At 37.1% G+C, this 14,779-nt stretch overlaps 1 protein-coding gene across 1 annotated transcript; it reads right to left on the reverse strand.

Annotated features, from left to right (window-relative positions):
- Positions 1 to 754: 754 nt before the first annotated feature.
- On the reverse strand, positions 755 to 12,230 carry LOC121946819 (glycerol-3-phosphate dehydrogenase [NAD(+)], cytoplasmic). The gene is made up of 8 exons (XM_042491584.1): positions 12,077 to 12,230; positions 8,733 to 8,910; positions 7,265 to 7,405; positions 6,946 to 7,084; positions 6,310 to 6,422; positions 3,578 to 3,814; positions 1,921 to 2,027; positions 755 to 1,806 (listed from the first exon to the last, which is right to left on the reverse strand). The coding sequence occupies exons 1-8, from the start codon at positions 12,118 to 12,120 to the stop codon at positions 1,710 to 1,712; spliced, it is 1,056 nt and encodes a 351-aa protein (XP_042347518.1). The 5' UTR covers positions 12,121 to 12,230; the 3' UTR covers positions 755 to 1,709.
- Positions 12,231 to 14,779: the final 2,549 nt, after the last annotated feature.

Below are 14,779 nucleotides of genomic sequence, written 5' to 3' on the forward strand. Positions count from 1 at the left end.
ATATATCAATTCCATCATAATATTATGAACAAAACAAAAAGGAGAAGAAAACATTTATTCACATATAAAATACTTCAAACAGCTATTACTTTGTGATATTTTTTGTAACATAATATACTATGACTTTTTATATTTGTGATTACCATGACATTTTTGCGATACCATGTGACTGAGTCTTTCATGGTGTTTGACATACTATACTGTGACATTTTTAAGTGCCAACACTTTCATGGCATACTTAATTATGTTTTAATGATACTTTTCTATTATTATTGTTATCTGAATGACAACTGTTATGAGAAACCAGTTTAAAATTACTGTTATTACCCTCCCAAAAAACAGTTTATTTGCACTTGACCAGTATTTCCTCCAATAACGCATCCACAGTTTTAACCTTATTTTACCTTATTAACCTTATAAGGAAAACTACTAACTACTATTAATATTAGATCAATACATCTTTTTGGTTTTTTTAATCTTAAGTCAGAGTTTGATTTGAACCATTTTGGGTGTTGCCCAGCTAATATCGTTATTTAATCAATCTTTACTCTCTTTTCCAACCACTGCAATATGTTTTCTTAAATTGTTTAGTGAAGCGTCTGTTTGTCTGTAATTCACTGTTTTATTTGTCATGTACACAAAACAGAATAACCTCAGAGTATTTCCTCCAACCAAAATCACCTTGTAGTGCGTCATAAAAATAAAAAAGAGGATTGCCTTTCTAATGCCAGAGAGTGACATAATACTCCAGCGATAATTTGACAACAGAATTATTTTATTCACAGAAAAATGTCCAACACATTAGCCATAACTGATGGGGAACGGGGCCAGGCAGGGTCACAGTAACAAATGGCATAATTGACGGATGTTAAGTAGTCAAATCTTTGGTTGGACAAAAAAAAAAAAAAATGGCCAAGATTTAGCAACCGTGCATCCTAAGGCACTTGCATTTTCTTGTTAAAAACAGTTGCTGTGCGTTTAACAGTATGTTAATATACAGTACAGGACAGGAAATATAGAGATTTAATGTAAGACACTTTAGAACATACAAAGACATAATGAGATGAGGTATTACATCTATAATTAAATAAGTTGTGATGAACAGGCATTCACTGGACGGCACCTTTCATAGTAGATAATTCCCTCAACAGAAGGCTTTCAGAAGGTCTTTGTCCTGAGTGGTCCACCCTGCCAAAATCCGAATGCATGATGTCGTACCATATAAACATTGTGCAAAATGAAGGGCAGTCAAGGGCCGACTAAAAGAGGAGTGAAATGTTTTTAAAAAGTCCATTTTTATATATAGGTGTATTTTTTTGTTAGTGTTTTTGATTTCGGTGCTGTCTAAAAAAAGTGACACCATGCACTCTGATTCGGCTCGGGGAAAGAAAAAAAAATCTCAGGCAAAAAGAGCTATCTGACCACCACATGGAGAACCTTCTACAATTATCCTGCAAGTTTCATGTACGACAGGAAATGAACAAAAGCACTTAAAATAATGTTAAGGACAAAGTGGAGAACTAAACACACACAAATGTTATGCAACCTCTCTCCAAAGGGTGAATGTGGACTGCACTCACTGGCTGGAGCCGTTCAGTTGCATGACAGCTGTGGAGTGACTGGTCATCCCCCGTCTATTTCTGAGGGGCAGCAGGTGAGGAATGGTAATGTTCTGCGTTTAGAAGGCACTTGGTCAGTTTGTCGTTTTTTTACATGTGCTCTGGGTGGTTTTGCAAACAGCTTATGAACCCTGTGACTGGATGGCCCTGATAGCAGATCTGATACACTGCATTGAACAGTGGGAACCTGGGAGGAAGAGGAGGTGTTGTTGAGTGCAAAAATAATGTCTGATTGGTATTTCTCTTTTTTTTTAATTGACCATCAGGGAGATTCTGTGTGTTGTGTTGATGCTCAACTTACTTGTCAACTAGGTTTTTGTGACTGAGGATTTGATAAACCTCGGCTGCTGTGGCTGGTCCCTGCAGCTTCTGACCGTTCAGCATCTCTTTCTCCAGCTCTTCGATGGTCTGAGAGGAAACATGACAGGAAGAGTGAGCTCTTGTTACACGGAAAAAAAGAGATGGTCCACAAACACACAGTTTCTGTCAAAGCCAAACCCACGGCAGCAGCTTTGGGCCCAAATAAAAAGTTTCTACTGGAAAATAAATTTATATTAGAGTAAGAATAAAAAGAAGATTCAGAAGAAGAGAGACAAAAAGCAGAAGAGGAGAAGAGGAGCACTGTTAGCATGGTGAATTTCCAGTCTACGGTTAAATGTGAAAATGCTAATTTTCACTCTTAAAAAAACAGGCTCAAAATATGTAGTTTATGGAAAGATTAAGCAACATTAGAGGGATCTGTCAGTTCAACCAAACAAGATCTTTTTTTTTACACAACAAAAACCTTTTAGGTTTGGAAATTAGCATCAGCTACTAACCAAATACTGGTAAAATACATACGTGGCTATTAGATTTATTCACTCAACAGTCAAAAAAAAGTATTATAATCTATTGATTGGCTGGATTTTGATTTCTAAAATCTAAAAACTACAGTGGCAGGTGGCCAAAAATTTCTAACTTGGTTACAATAAACCTTCATTAACTAAACACACACTGGAACTGCGACAGCTATAGCTGCACCTTTACTGTGTCAATCTGTGTTTACACCGTGGTTACACCTTGATGACATTGTCGGAATAATAGTAATAATTTGTCAGCGAACGGCAGCCAACCATCACTCAAGACAGCCACTTCCTTACTTATGTGTAACATTATTAAGTCAGTAAATAAACTTTCAAAACCTGAATTACGAGGTGAGTAAACCGATGTCAACACACAAAACCATACAAACAAAACTGCACCGAAGACAAACACCCATTACAGGTTAAGGTGCACGCAGATAAAGCAGGTGAATTTTTAACAGCTTCTTGAACCGTTGTCTGACTACGTTTTTTGTGACTAGGGGAAGATGCTCCTGGAGGGTGGGAAGCACTGCAGCAAAAGCGCAGTCCGCTTTGGTTTTTATGCAGCGTCCGCCTGCAAGTCGGAAGTCGATAATTTCGTGTCAGTTTTTCAGACTTCCATCTAAATGCGGTTGAGTGCATCTGCTCGGGAAAACACGGATGCCCGCAGGAAACTCGTGTTTCTTTGGCTAGTTTCTGAACATCAGAAGCATGTGTACTGAGGACCAACAAAACCTACTACAGTACAGAGAGTACTGTCTTTCTCATTCAAATAACATACCATTCAAAACCTCAAAACTCAAAAATAGCTCAAAATTGTAATGCGATTGTGGACCTACAGAAGTGTATTTTTCTCTGCAGTAAAGCTCTCATGAACCAACCTTTGGTGAGCTACAGAATCATTAGTCAGGGTTGCTACAGAAAACCTTTTTTCCCACTATGTACATATATTTTGTCACGTACTGCTGTCCACAGTATCGAGCTTTTCCAGCATTTGACAACAAAGCAAAAGCAATCATCGTCTTTGACTGTGAGATGTTTCTTGAAACCCACACAAGTTCGATTTTTTTCTTTTTATCAGAAGGAATAAAAGCATTTGAAGATGGAATCTCTCACCTTTCCCGTCTTTACAAAAGCTTCAGCTACTTTGCGGTTGCGGCCGCCGTAACAGGTTGTGATGAGGTCAGCCACGCCGCAGCTCTCCAGGAAGGTTGCAGAGGAAACGGGACCAGCTGTGCAGAAAATACGGGCGAAGGCGATCATCTCCATCAGGCCCAACCTGATCACTGCCGCCTTTGTGTTGTCTCCGAAGCCCAGACCATCACAGAAACCTGCTCCGACCGCAACAATGTTCTGGGGGACAGACGAGGAGGGAAAGTTTTACTTCTAGAGGAAAGATACATTCAAATACTGTCTAATCAATAAATACAATTTCCTGCTCAACTTCCTAATTTAATGTGGACTATTAGTCAGAGTGCCTCCCATTAATGCATTATAAAGTTTTTACCAATCTCACCGCAAGTTTGACTGAGGAGAAAAATGGCAGTAGTGAAAAAAAAATGCTTTTTAAAATTTCGCAGATCCCAACATGATGTCTTCAAATTGCTTATTTTGTTTGACACACAGCCCAAAATGTTAAAATATTCCATTTACATTAACATAAAAATAGAAAAACATCATAATCATTGTGAGTGTCTCAGCTTTAATTTGGTAAAAAAGACGTGAGGCACAAGTTAGCTGTAATATTATTTTTCCTGTAAATGCGTGACGCCTCTGAGAGGATAAATGTCTAATGGCTTTTAACTCGTGAGCTCACACCATGAAAAATATTCCCTCTTAAATATGCTAAATTAAATGCAAATCTGTAGATGCTGGGCCTTTTAAAATTTTAAGCTCACTGCTTTATGTTTTATTCAACATCTGGAGTTGAACGTGTTTCCCAGACGCAGGTTTTTCTAGTCAGAGTTGCTGCTTAGTTTCCAAACAAAGTGTCATTTAATGTGATTTGTAAGCATTCTTTTACGGTCAGTATGCTGTTGTGTTTATAATCAAGTATTTTCACCTTTCCAAAGATATACTGTGTTTGACTGGAGTGCAGTGATGGAATATAAGTAGGTTAGTTTTGTCTTCTGCAGAGAGTGTTGCAGCTGTCATGCTCCCTAAATGGACAATTGTTAAACTCGGCTAAACTATTTTCCATGTTACATAACCGTAATTTAGGAAACGACAGTGCAAGACAGAACAGGCGTGGGCTCTGTTCAAACGGCATACTTGAATTTCTGAGAATGATCCGTGAGCATACTCGACATAACTGCCCAAAAAGACACTGTGTCTCTTCAGACTGTTCAAGGCGAAACACAAGCAGTGTAAGAAATGTACTTTTTTCTTCCACCAGCCAAAGTTGCTTGTATTTACTGAATTCTAACAGACACGCAAAACTTTTAAAATGTTCTTTTTTTTTTTAAACAAGCCACACTTTTGTAATAATTTTTTTTCAAAACCAAACAGCCAAACCAGTGACACACGTTTATCCTGTAAAAAGTATAACTTGAAAATTTATTCACTTATTGTATTTCATTTTTAATTCTGTCACCCACAGACGATAAGACTGCTCACTCCAACACAGTAGGTGGTTTGCGACCGGCCAAAAAAAAGAATAAAGAAGAACAAGCTGATTGGCCGAGAACATGCAGGAGGAAACGCAGCTGTAACTTTTACCCGACAGCACCAGCTGCACAGTCGCTCGATCAGCTCTGTGCGAAGCGCTGTGGCTCGGTCAAAAATAGACAACGCAAGTATTTTTATCAGCAAGCTGCTTCTGGGACTCCTCTGAAATGGGCTGCGCTGCATTTTGTGAAAACACGAGCATTGTGAGGCAGCTGCATAAAATAATTACTAATGATGGTGAGTGACGTTAAGCTACCGTTACGAGGTAAAACGCAGAAGCTCACAAATATAAATGTAATGTGGAAAACAAAATAAATACAGATTATTTTTATAATTTTCATTTGCTTTAGAACCAATGGGGTAACGTAAAAAAGTAATAATACTTTGTTATGGTACTTAGGTTAAGTACAGATGCTTTATACAGATGTTTTTATATTTCCGTGAAATTTCACTTACTCCACGACATTTCCCCTTAGCATCTTAGTTAGTAAGTAAAAAATAGGGAAGTAAGGGAGGAGGGGACGGACGAACGAATGAAGGAATGGGAGGGAAGTGAAAACTGGATTTTGTTCTTTGAATCCTTTAAGTTGTATAAATTGACCTCATTCTTCAAGTGTAGTGTATGCTCCATTTTCATAGTTGTGTATGTGACTAAGAAATCAGAATTCATTTATCATCAGCAGTTACTTGTACATTTACTTTCAGTACTTAAGCACATTAAATATAAAATTACTTTTGATACTTAAGTACAGTAAATATCAGATATTTTAAGACTTTACAGAAGTAATATTCTAAAAAGGCAACTTTACCTTCTTCCAAAGTCTTTTTATGGTAAGACATCTGTACTTTTACTCAAGTATGGCTTTCAGGTACTTCATCCAGCACTGCTTAAACAGTTCAGTTGAATGGAGGAAGTAACACTGATTTGCATATGTGATAGTATATTTTTATTAAACGATAGCTCGGGGCATTAACGTTGTGATCGATACAGTTGTGTGATGCAGAGAAGATGTTTTTGTTTGGATACACTTCAGTGTGAACAGTCTGCTGGTAGTACTTAATAATTAAGTAAGCGGTACGCAGTACAAACTGGTTGAGTATGCAGAAGGTTAGCACGTGATTAAGAATACAGCCATGGACTCCACCTTTACTGCATGCAGCTGTGTGTTGTAACAGCTCACCTTCAGAGCTCCACAGATTTCCACCACATCGTACTCCTCCACCACAGTGACTCTGAAGTTGTTAGTCTGCATGAGCTCCTTCAGCAGAGCCCCGTGGTTTTTATTCTTACAGCCTGAAAATAGAAAAAAAAAGGAATCTGGTTATCTATTAGCATGATGACTCATGATACCACATGACTTGCTGTCATATAAATTGGAAGGACTTTTATTTTTAAATCATGATTAAAACACAGTGATTTTGAATTACATTAGCCAGCTCGGATCCAGGGAATATTTAATCCAGTCATGCACTAACAGAAAATCCCATGAAGCATGCCGTCATGTGGTGAGTGCAAATGACTGAGGAGAGCAAATGTCAAACTGAACCAGCCCACTCTGTCATTTACACAGCAACCAAACGGCGGATTAAACTCTCACCCTCATGCTGACGACGCAGAAAGCTGGAGAACACAAAACCACGGCAAACATACTTCCTGTTTCACGGCTAAAATCTGCTTAGCGTAACATTAAATCCTGATCAAAGTGAAACTCTCAAACAATAATCGTTTGCTTCAAAACAGCAACTCTAATGCTAAGCAATCAAAAAATATGTCAAGGCAAGAAATAAAAAGCATGAGACGCAAAAATAAGACTGACCGATTGTAGTCTCACAAAACTTCTCATCAGCAACCTCATTGGCGATGTTGGCGCCCATCAGCACGCTCATGGTGATACCGAGCTTCTCCTGGATCACGTCAGAGATGAGTTTGAGCCCGTCAGGTCCCTCATCAACGCCCTGGAGGAACACAAACACACACACACACGGGCAATGTATTTACATGAAGCCACAGCAGGCTGGTATTTGGGTCAAAGACCACGCGTGGCTTATGGCTGCTTTAACCTTAAAAATAAACTGAATGAGTCGTGCAACATGAAGAGCAACAAAAGGTGAAAACTTCAAAGAGCAGAGCCAAACCTTGATAAGAGAAATCCCCAGTGCGTCACTCTTTATCTTCCCCTTTATGGTGTCACACACTTTCCCCACAAACTGGTGCGGGATCACAAACACCAAAATGTCTGCGTCACTGGCCGCCTCCACCAGGTCTGGGACGGCCAGCTGAGGAGGAAGAGGAGGGTGAAGATGATGAGGTATGACGTACATTAAACTCTGATGCAAACTTTATAACAGCTGGTTTCACAACCTGCTTTAGAGCAAATTCAGAAAATAAATTTAGATCCTGACCACTGTATCCATCAGCGGATATTAGCCCATCACAGAAATTTTGGTATCAGCTTATATGTCGTCTGATATTCACAGTATGAAATGTTTATTTTTAAAGGAACATAATGGAAAAAAAAGCCTGAATTTAGAGTGATAAAAATCCCCCAAAAAAGTTCAGTGTTTCAGTGATGTCTCTTTTGACAATTAATTTTATTGTTAAACTGTTAAATATCCTGCCTCCATTACATATCTTTACCACTCACAAGTAATTGATTATCATGTCTTAGAGTTAACTGCATTTATATATAATATTGGCCAATTTATAAAATAACTTTTTTTCTACCCAGTATCAATCCCAAAAATCCAGTATCCTTTTTTATGTCAACTATCACGCAGGTGCTGTAATCAGAGAGCACGATTTACGGCAGACATTCAGGTTTTATTGTAATGCTGTTATTCCATTACATAGAAACTCTTTTTCATGATAAACATAAACTGCCACACCACTTTAAGTCATATTTAATTTTTTGTTGTACATTTTAGTGAATATTTTTACTATAAATGCTGTAAGAAGCAGAATCAAGACAGATTTTTATTTGTTGTGACTGGGAATATTGACGTTCAGCTATAACACGCCTTGGAAATGGAACTGTGTATAAATTACTCAACATCTTTTGTACTTTTGTTACAATGTTTCACTAAGTGGATTTGAGATCAATTTCTGAAGACACAAATGCTGCACTAAGTGGAATTGTGATCAAATATTTTTAGCTTGTTTACTTTGTTTTTTGTAAAAAATAAAATCAAAAACCCTGAAGGAACTGTTTGAATGCAGACATTTTTTTCTTGCATCGTAGTGCAGAGCTATTAAACTGTCAAGCTTTTACGCTGAATTGATTTGAATAAATTTAAAGTACTTGAAGTTTGTGCAGTTTTATCCAGGCAAATACAAGTATCGCATCAGGACTCGCTATCTGCACATACTCAGCAAATGACTCAGGTCGGGGGCTAAAAAACTTTAGACCTACTAATAATCTGTTTTGGAGGCTGTGACGGGGGAAGCTGTTTAAGGCAAAAAGAAGGAACGCAGATACAAAGCAGAATGTGTCTGTACACGTAATGCCTCGGGCGCCCACAACAGTTAACATTTGTCACTAAACACACAGAAAAACAACAGGCAGCACACTGACTAACTGTTAAATGTCAAGAAACCGTTTCTTACCACGTTAGCTGGCAGCTTGTGTCCAGGAAGGTACTTCACATTTTCATGGTCAGTGTTGATGATTTCAGTCAGTTTGCGGCCGTTCACAGTCTCCTCAAACACCCACATTTTTACGGTGGTATCGAAATTTGAATTCTGAGCAGCATTGGCACCCACTATCTTAGCAATGGCAGAGCCCCTGTGTTGTTAGAAGTCACAGGTTATTATTTGATTCGTTCACGTTCAAATTTACACGAAAAATCGGGGGTAAATCAAATGTAATGTGGAAAGAAAACAGTCAGTGGGTCAAGAAGAGATCCATTTCAGATAAGGAGAGATGTTTGACATGAGCCAACATCCAGTGATTTTGCGTTGAAGTCGCGGCTCCGCTTGTGTTTTTTATTGGTTCACAGCACAGCTGCTGCTGTTTGATGACCTGGCAGGTCGCACTCCCGCTGAAATATGTGGCCATCTGTTGAAGACAACTGTGCCAAACTCCTTTGGGAATTCTGCTCATTTTGAATTTGTTTGCTCAACAGTAATGTCCCATTGGGTTAAATATAAATTTTAAGGCACTCCTCTACTATATCAGGGCATTAATTCAGCATACGACACAAAAGCATCAATGAGCCTGAAGTTGATTTCTTTCTAATATCAGCCAAAGTCCTAAACAAAAATGTGATATATAAAAAAAGAGAGGTTTTAACCAATAAAGTAAATCTGTTTGGTTGAGAAACTAAAGCTATATGCCACATTTACTGGTGGACTTGAAGGATTCATTTATGCCTGTTTTAATTCTCTTGAATTTTGAAGTTGAATAGATAACTTTAAACTACTCGACAGCTGAATGGAGTTTGGTTTCACACAAAGGAAATCACCCATTGATGGAAGGAGAATATAAAACCATGCTGATTGTAAATGGCTGATTATTTGATGGCTGTAAAAGAACATTAACACATTTCTACTGTAGAGGTGCCGAGGAGCAAACGTATTTTTGTTGGCATCAAACTCCATTGAGATTTTATGCAGTTAGTCAACAGTAATGGTGCTTTAGCGTTTTTGTTTTTTTGAATTATTTTTCTTATTCTTCAGGGCCACCATACTAATTCAGCATAAAAACAATACATAAAACATTAGTGGGCTTATTAAACTTTAAACTTGATGTCTTTCCAACGATAGCTACAATCCTAGACAAACTCTGTGTATAAAAACAGAATTAAACTAATGAGGGATCTCTGTTTGGTTGATAAACTAAAGCTATATGTTGAATTTACTGGAGGACTTAAAAGGATTCATTCATGATTTGAAACTGTTTACGACTCTATACGATACAGTGCAGTTTATTGTCCCTGTAGGCAAGTTTGTCTTGACTCAGATGCTGCGCCCACAAATACCTTCACGGTTAAAATCAAACAAACTACATATGAACAAAAAAGGACATGCACATAATACATACTGCACACACCCAGAGGTAAAACATCATGAAACTATTGCACAATCCTTTCATCCTTATGCAGCATTGTTTAACGGTAAAAACAGATGGGAACAAATCAGTTTTTAAAACAGTGTAGTTTGAAGCTGGGAACTCTGTATCTTCTGCCAGAGGGCAATAGCTCAGATTCTGCATGGAGGACATATGATGGGTCGGTCATTATCCTCTGAGCTTGCCTCTGGACTCGAGGATTATGAAACAGACAAGGTAACTTTAAACTCCATTCAAGCTGAATGTTGAATGGAGTTTAAAGTTACCTGGTCTGTTACATTTCTGCAGCTGACAACTGTCGAACTCCATTGAGACATCTGCCGATTTTATGTTTGTTTAGTCAACAGTAATGTTATTTAATTGTTAACATGATTTCGAGGCATTCCCCATATGATTTGGGGCTAATGTGAATTTGGCACAAGAACAAAACATAAAGCCTTACTTGATTTCTTTCAAACAACTGCTACGTTTTTTATACAAACACAGTGTTAAACGGGCTTCAACTACTAATGTAAACTTGTTTGGTTGTTTATCAAAGCTTTATGCCAAATCTACTAGATGACATAAAAGAAATTGGCTTGAAATTATGTGCGACTCTGGGATCCTGAAGTCAACAAGGTAACCTTTAAATTTATTTTAATTTATAATTTAAACCTGTTGGGTTGATAAAGTAAAGCTATATGCCAAATTTACTACAGGACGTAAAAGATGAATGCATAACTTGAAATTATATGCTAGCACTTTGGGGTTTTAAAGTCGACAAAGTAACCTTAAATTTGAAGAATCTTTAAAGGGATTTGGCAGAAAAATCAAAACTCCACTGAAGACTTCAAATGGCAATAATGTAAAAAAAAACAAAACATGCCCACTGTAGATGGTTGATTGTACGATGGCTATAAAATAAAATGACATTAACACATTTTCAATGCAGCGGTGCGAAGGAGACTGGGCTAACTTGTTGCATTTCTGTTGCTGACACAGTATGACAAACTCCACTGAGAACTCTGCTTTTTGTGTTTACTCATCAGTAAATGTTGCATAGGGTCATAAAATATTTTGAGGCTTTTTTTTTCTGATAATGCACGGTCACCAGATCAATTCGGCACGAAAACAAAAAACATAAATTAGCTTTTTAAACAAAACTTATTTTCTACAACAGCTACAAGCCTTCACCTACACTGTATAGAAACAGAGGTTTAACCTTATTTTTGGTTTGTTTTTTTAGGTTTGATAAACTAAAGCTATTCGCCGAATTTACAATAGGGTCTTATTGATTCATTTGTAGCTCAAAATTATGTTTTTAAACTTTGATATTTTTAAGTAGACAAGGTTACCTTAAATTATAAGACCGTTAAATGGGGTTTGGCGTCACAGTAACCAAGAGATATCCATCAACTTGGGGTTTCTTTTGGCAAGAACATGAAGCCATACCCGTGTAAATGACTGATTACATGGTTTCTGTTAAATAACATCAACATTTTTGTGTTGTAGAGGAGTTTATAACAGTATTTCTGTAGCTGAAACAGTAACGCTAACGTGGCTAACATGAGGGCAAAACCCCAGTAACGTTAATCGAGACTGGCATATGGCCATTTTTCTGTCCACTCAGCTGGTTTATGAACGCTGTAATCAAGACTGAAGCTGTATCGTGACCCAGTTAACTAAATGTTACACAGTAGACAAAAAAATAAGTTAAACTTCTGTAACGTTAACGTGGAAAATGCGGCTAACTGACAGTTAACGTTAGCTTGCAGGTAGTGATGCTAAATTGGCTAGCAACGGTTTACCAGGTTAACACGCAATCAGTTAAAACACACAAATAACAACACGCACACTGGACTTAGCCGGGTTTAACAGTTCACAGTTTAACACATTAACTCACCAATTTCCAGAGCCAACGATGCAGACTTTCTTGGGAGCTGCCATTGTGAAGAGGTAAACGGATGAGTGAGGGGTTGAAGCGGCTGCTGCTGCTGTGGATCTGCAGTGAAGTTATGTAACAACACAATCCGGCTGTAGGCTGCTGCTCTCCGGTTTTATTGGCCCGTCGGAGGGGAGACGCCGAACCGCCCTTTAAAACAAGAGCCAAGTCTGGTCACTCATTCATCCAGCTGACTAGAGGTCGTCATTATTAAAATCTGTGCCAGAGGTTATCAGGCTCAAAGTAAAGCGGACAAAAGTCCCATCATGAACCCTGCAGACTGATGTTGCCTCATGTTTTATGGTGTAAACACCTGTGGTTCACAGTGTGATAAAGGAGAACAACCTGAGGCTGCCTCACACACATAAAGGTATGCCCGGCGGTGATAAAGTATCAAGTGGTGGATGGAGTATTCCGATTTTTTACATAAGTAAAAGTACTAATACCAACCCTGTGAAAATACACTGTTACCAGTAAAAGTCTTGCATTAAAATGGTTCTTAAGTAAAAGTCAGAAAGTATGATCAAGGAAAAATACTTAAAGTATTAAAAGTGAAAGCACACTCAATGTGGAAAAATCTAAAAATCTAAGATAAATAAAAACACATAAAAAACTCAAAATAATGAAAAGGAATAATGGTATATATATATATATATATATATATATATATATATATATATATATATATATATACATATATAAACTCAGAATAATAACAAAAAAGAAAGAAAAAAAATACACCCCAAAACACACCCTCAAAATTATTTTAAAAATAGAAAAAAACAAAAACTCAATCTTTTTTTTTTTAAAGAAAAAAACATGCATCCACAAATAATTAGAATTATTTGGAAAGAAAAAAAATACCCCATATCTCAAAATTATATAAATAAAGAAAGAAAGAAAATAAAATAGGAAAAGAACAACGTGTTTATCAAATAGGCAATTCATTTTCTTTAAATTAATCAACTATTTGTTGCAGCTCTACTTGTATAAACTGTTTGTTAATTTAATTTTTAACAAAAGATCATTTAAAAAAAAACATTTCTTATGTTTTTTTTATGTGAAAATCTACCTTTGTGAATTAACTAAAGCTATCAGGTAAATGTAATGGAGTAAAATGTAAAATATTTCCCTCTGAAATGAAGTGGTGACTCACTGGTCACTGGTGATTATTCTGAAACATAATATAAATGTCTGAAAAGTACCATTTTACATTTTGAATACTTACTATTGACATTTTACTTATATCTGATTAGGGTTTAGGGTAAGGTTGTTTCCATGTTGTAATATTGACTTTTTTATATAAGTAAATTATCTCACAACATTTTGATTGCAGGACTTTTACTTGGATTATTTTTTAATTGTATGATATTGCTACTTTTACAAAAATAAAGGACTTGCCTCACAAGAACAAGCCCATCTTTTACATGTCTGCTTTCCCTTCAGCCTACACTGACAGGATGTAGTTTGTGCTGAATTTTCACAGTGCAAAATATAGCCGGCACATTAAGAGTCACGAGAGCGATCACAGAAAGTTCACTGTGGGTGAAATTATTTGGTCTGGAGGACTCAAACAAAAGAGGAACTTGTTGCATAAGAGTTGGAACCAACAGAGGAATGGGAAGGAACAAAACATCGAGATTCAGCAGTCTGGTTTCTACCAGCAAAATCCAGACGACTTTATTAAAAAGTTGGTTTGCAGCCAGAGTTTTCATGATTATATCTCCACCACAGACATTACAGCACCAGAAAGTGTTGCCTATTTCAATGAGCTATAAGTTTTTGTGAAGAGTATCTTGCTGAATAAAACCTGTAAGTCTCACAAAGAGCACATTTTCTCCAGTGATCTAAAATCCATTGGAAAAATCTCGAAGGCTTTTTGATGAGGGAACCGGGGCGACGCTAACTTCACATCAACCTACAGAAAAACGTCATCCCTGGAGCGCTCTTTTGTATTGGACATATTCTGGCTTGATGTTGGCACTGAAGCAAAAGTTAAGGAATCACCAAAGTTTTTAAAATGAATCTTGAGGCAAACACGACTGTGTGAACAAAATTTCATGACAATCCTCCCAATTGTTGAGAAATTTCTCTCTAAAACAAAATGTTGACTTTATGGTGGCACAAGAGGAAAACTCAGAAGATCGCCACTTATTTCTGTACATCATCAGGGGACTATGAATGTGTGCAGAAATAATAAAAAGGTTGTGATATTTCAGTCTGAATCAGAGCCACACTAGCATTGCTGCAAAACATGGAAATCTGCACAGAAAATGATAATAAATTGATTATAAATGACGACGCAGAACACCTTGAAGTGAATAAAAGTAATGTAAAGTTAGCATTTAATCTTTAATATAACAACTGCTTCAAGTTCATAATTTATTTTTACATCACTAGACTAAAATAATCATCCTTTCATATCCCAACATGAAAATTAAAATGAAGGCAAAAATAAAACCTAAAAGCATGGCGGCCAACAGGACTTGCATTGAGATGATGCAGGACGTCATGCAGTGGACAAGAATCCAGCTGTTCGTGTTCATTTACTGATGATCATTTACAGAAGACGCAGCTGTGACTGAAGCAAAACAACATAAAAAAAAAAAAGAAATAGCTTCATACTTTTGATAAATATACTTTTGATAAATAAACCGACAATCA

The sequence above is a fragment of the Plectropomus leopardus genome, chromosome 8 (genome assembly GCF_008729295.1).
Source record: "Plectropomus leopardus isolate mb chromosome 8, YSFRI_Pleo_2.0, whole genome shotgun sequence".
Classification (NCBI taxonomy): domain Eukaryota; kingdom Metazoa; phylum Chordata; class Actinopteri; order Perciformes; family Serranidae; genus Plectropomus; species Plectropomus leopardus.

Bases quoted from the DNA above. Each gene is read 5' to 3' on its own strand.
- LOC121946819 (XM_042491584.1), bottom strand. From the start codon at position 12,120: ATGGCAGCTCCCAAGAAAGTCTGCATCGTTGGCTCTGGAAATTG. The intron at 7,406-8,732 runs GTAAGAAACGGT...CTTCCTCCTCAG, and splicing joins ACAAGCTGCCAGCTAACGTG to CTGGCCGTCCCAGACCTGGT. The intron at 7,085-7,264 runs GTTTGGCTCTGC...GTGTTCCTCCAG, and splicing joins TGGGGATTTCTCTTATCAAG to GGCGTTGATGAGGGACCTGA.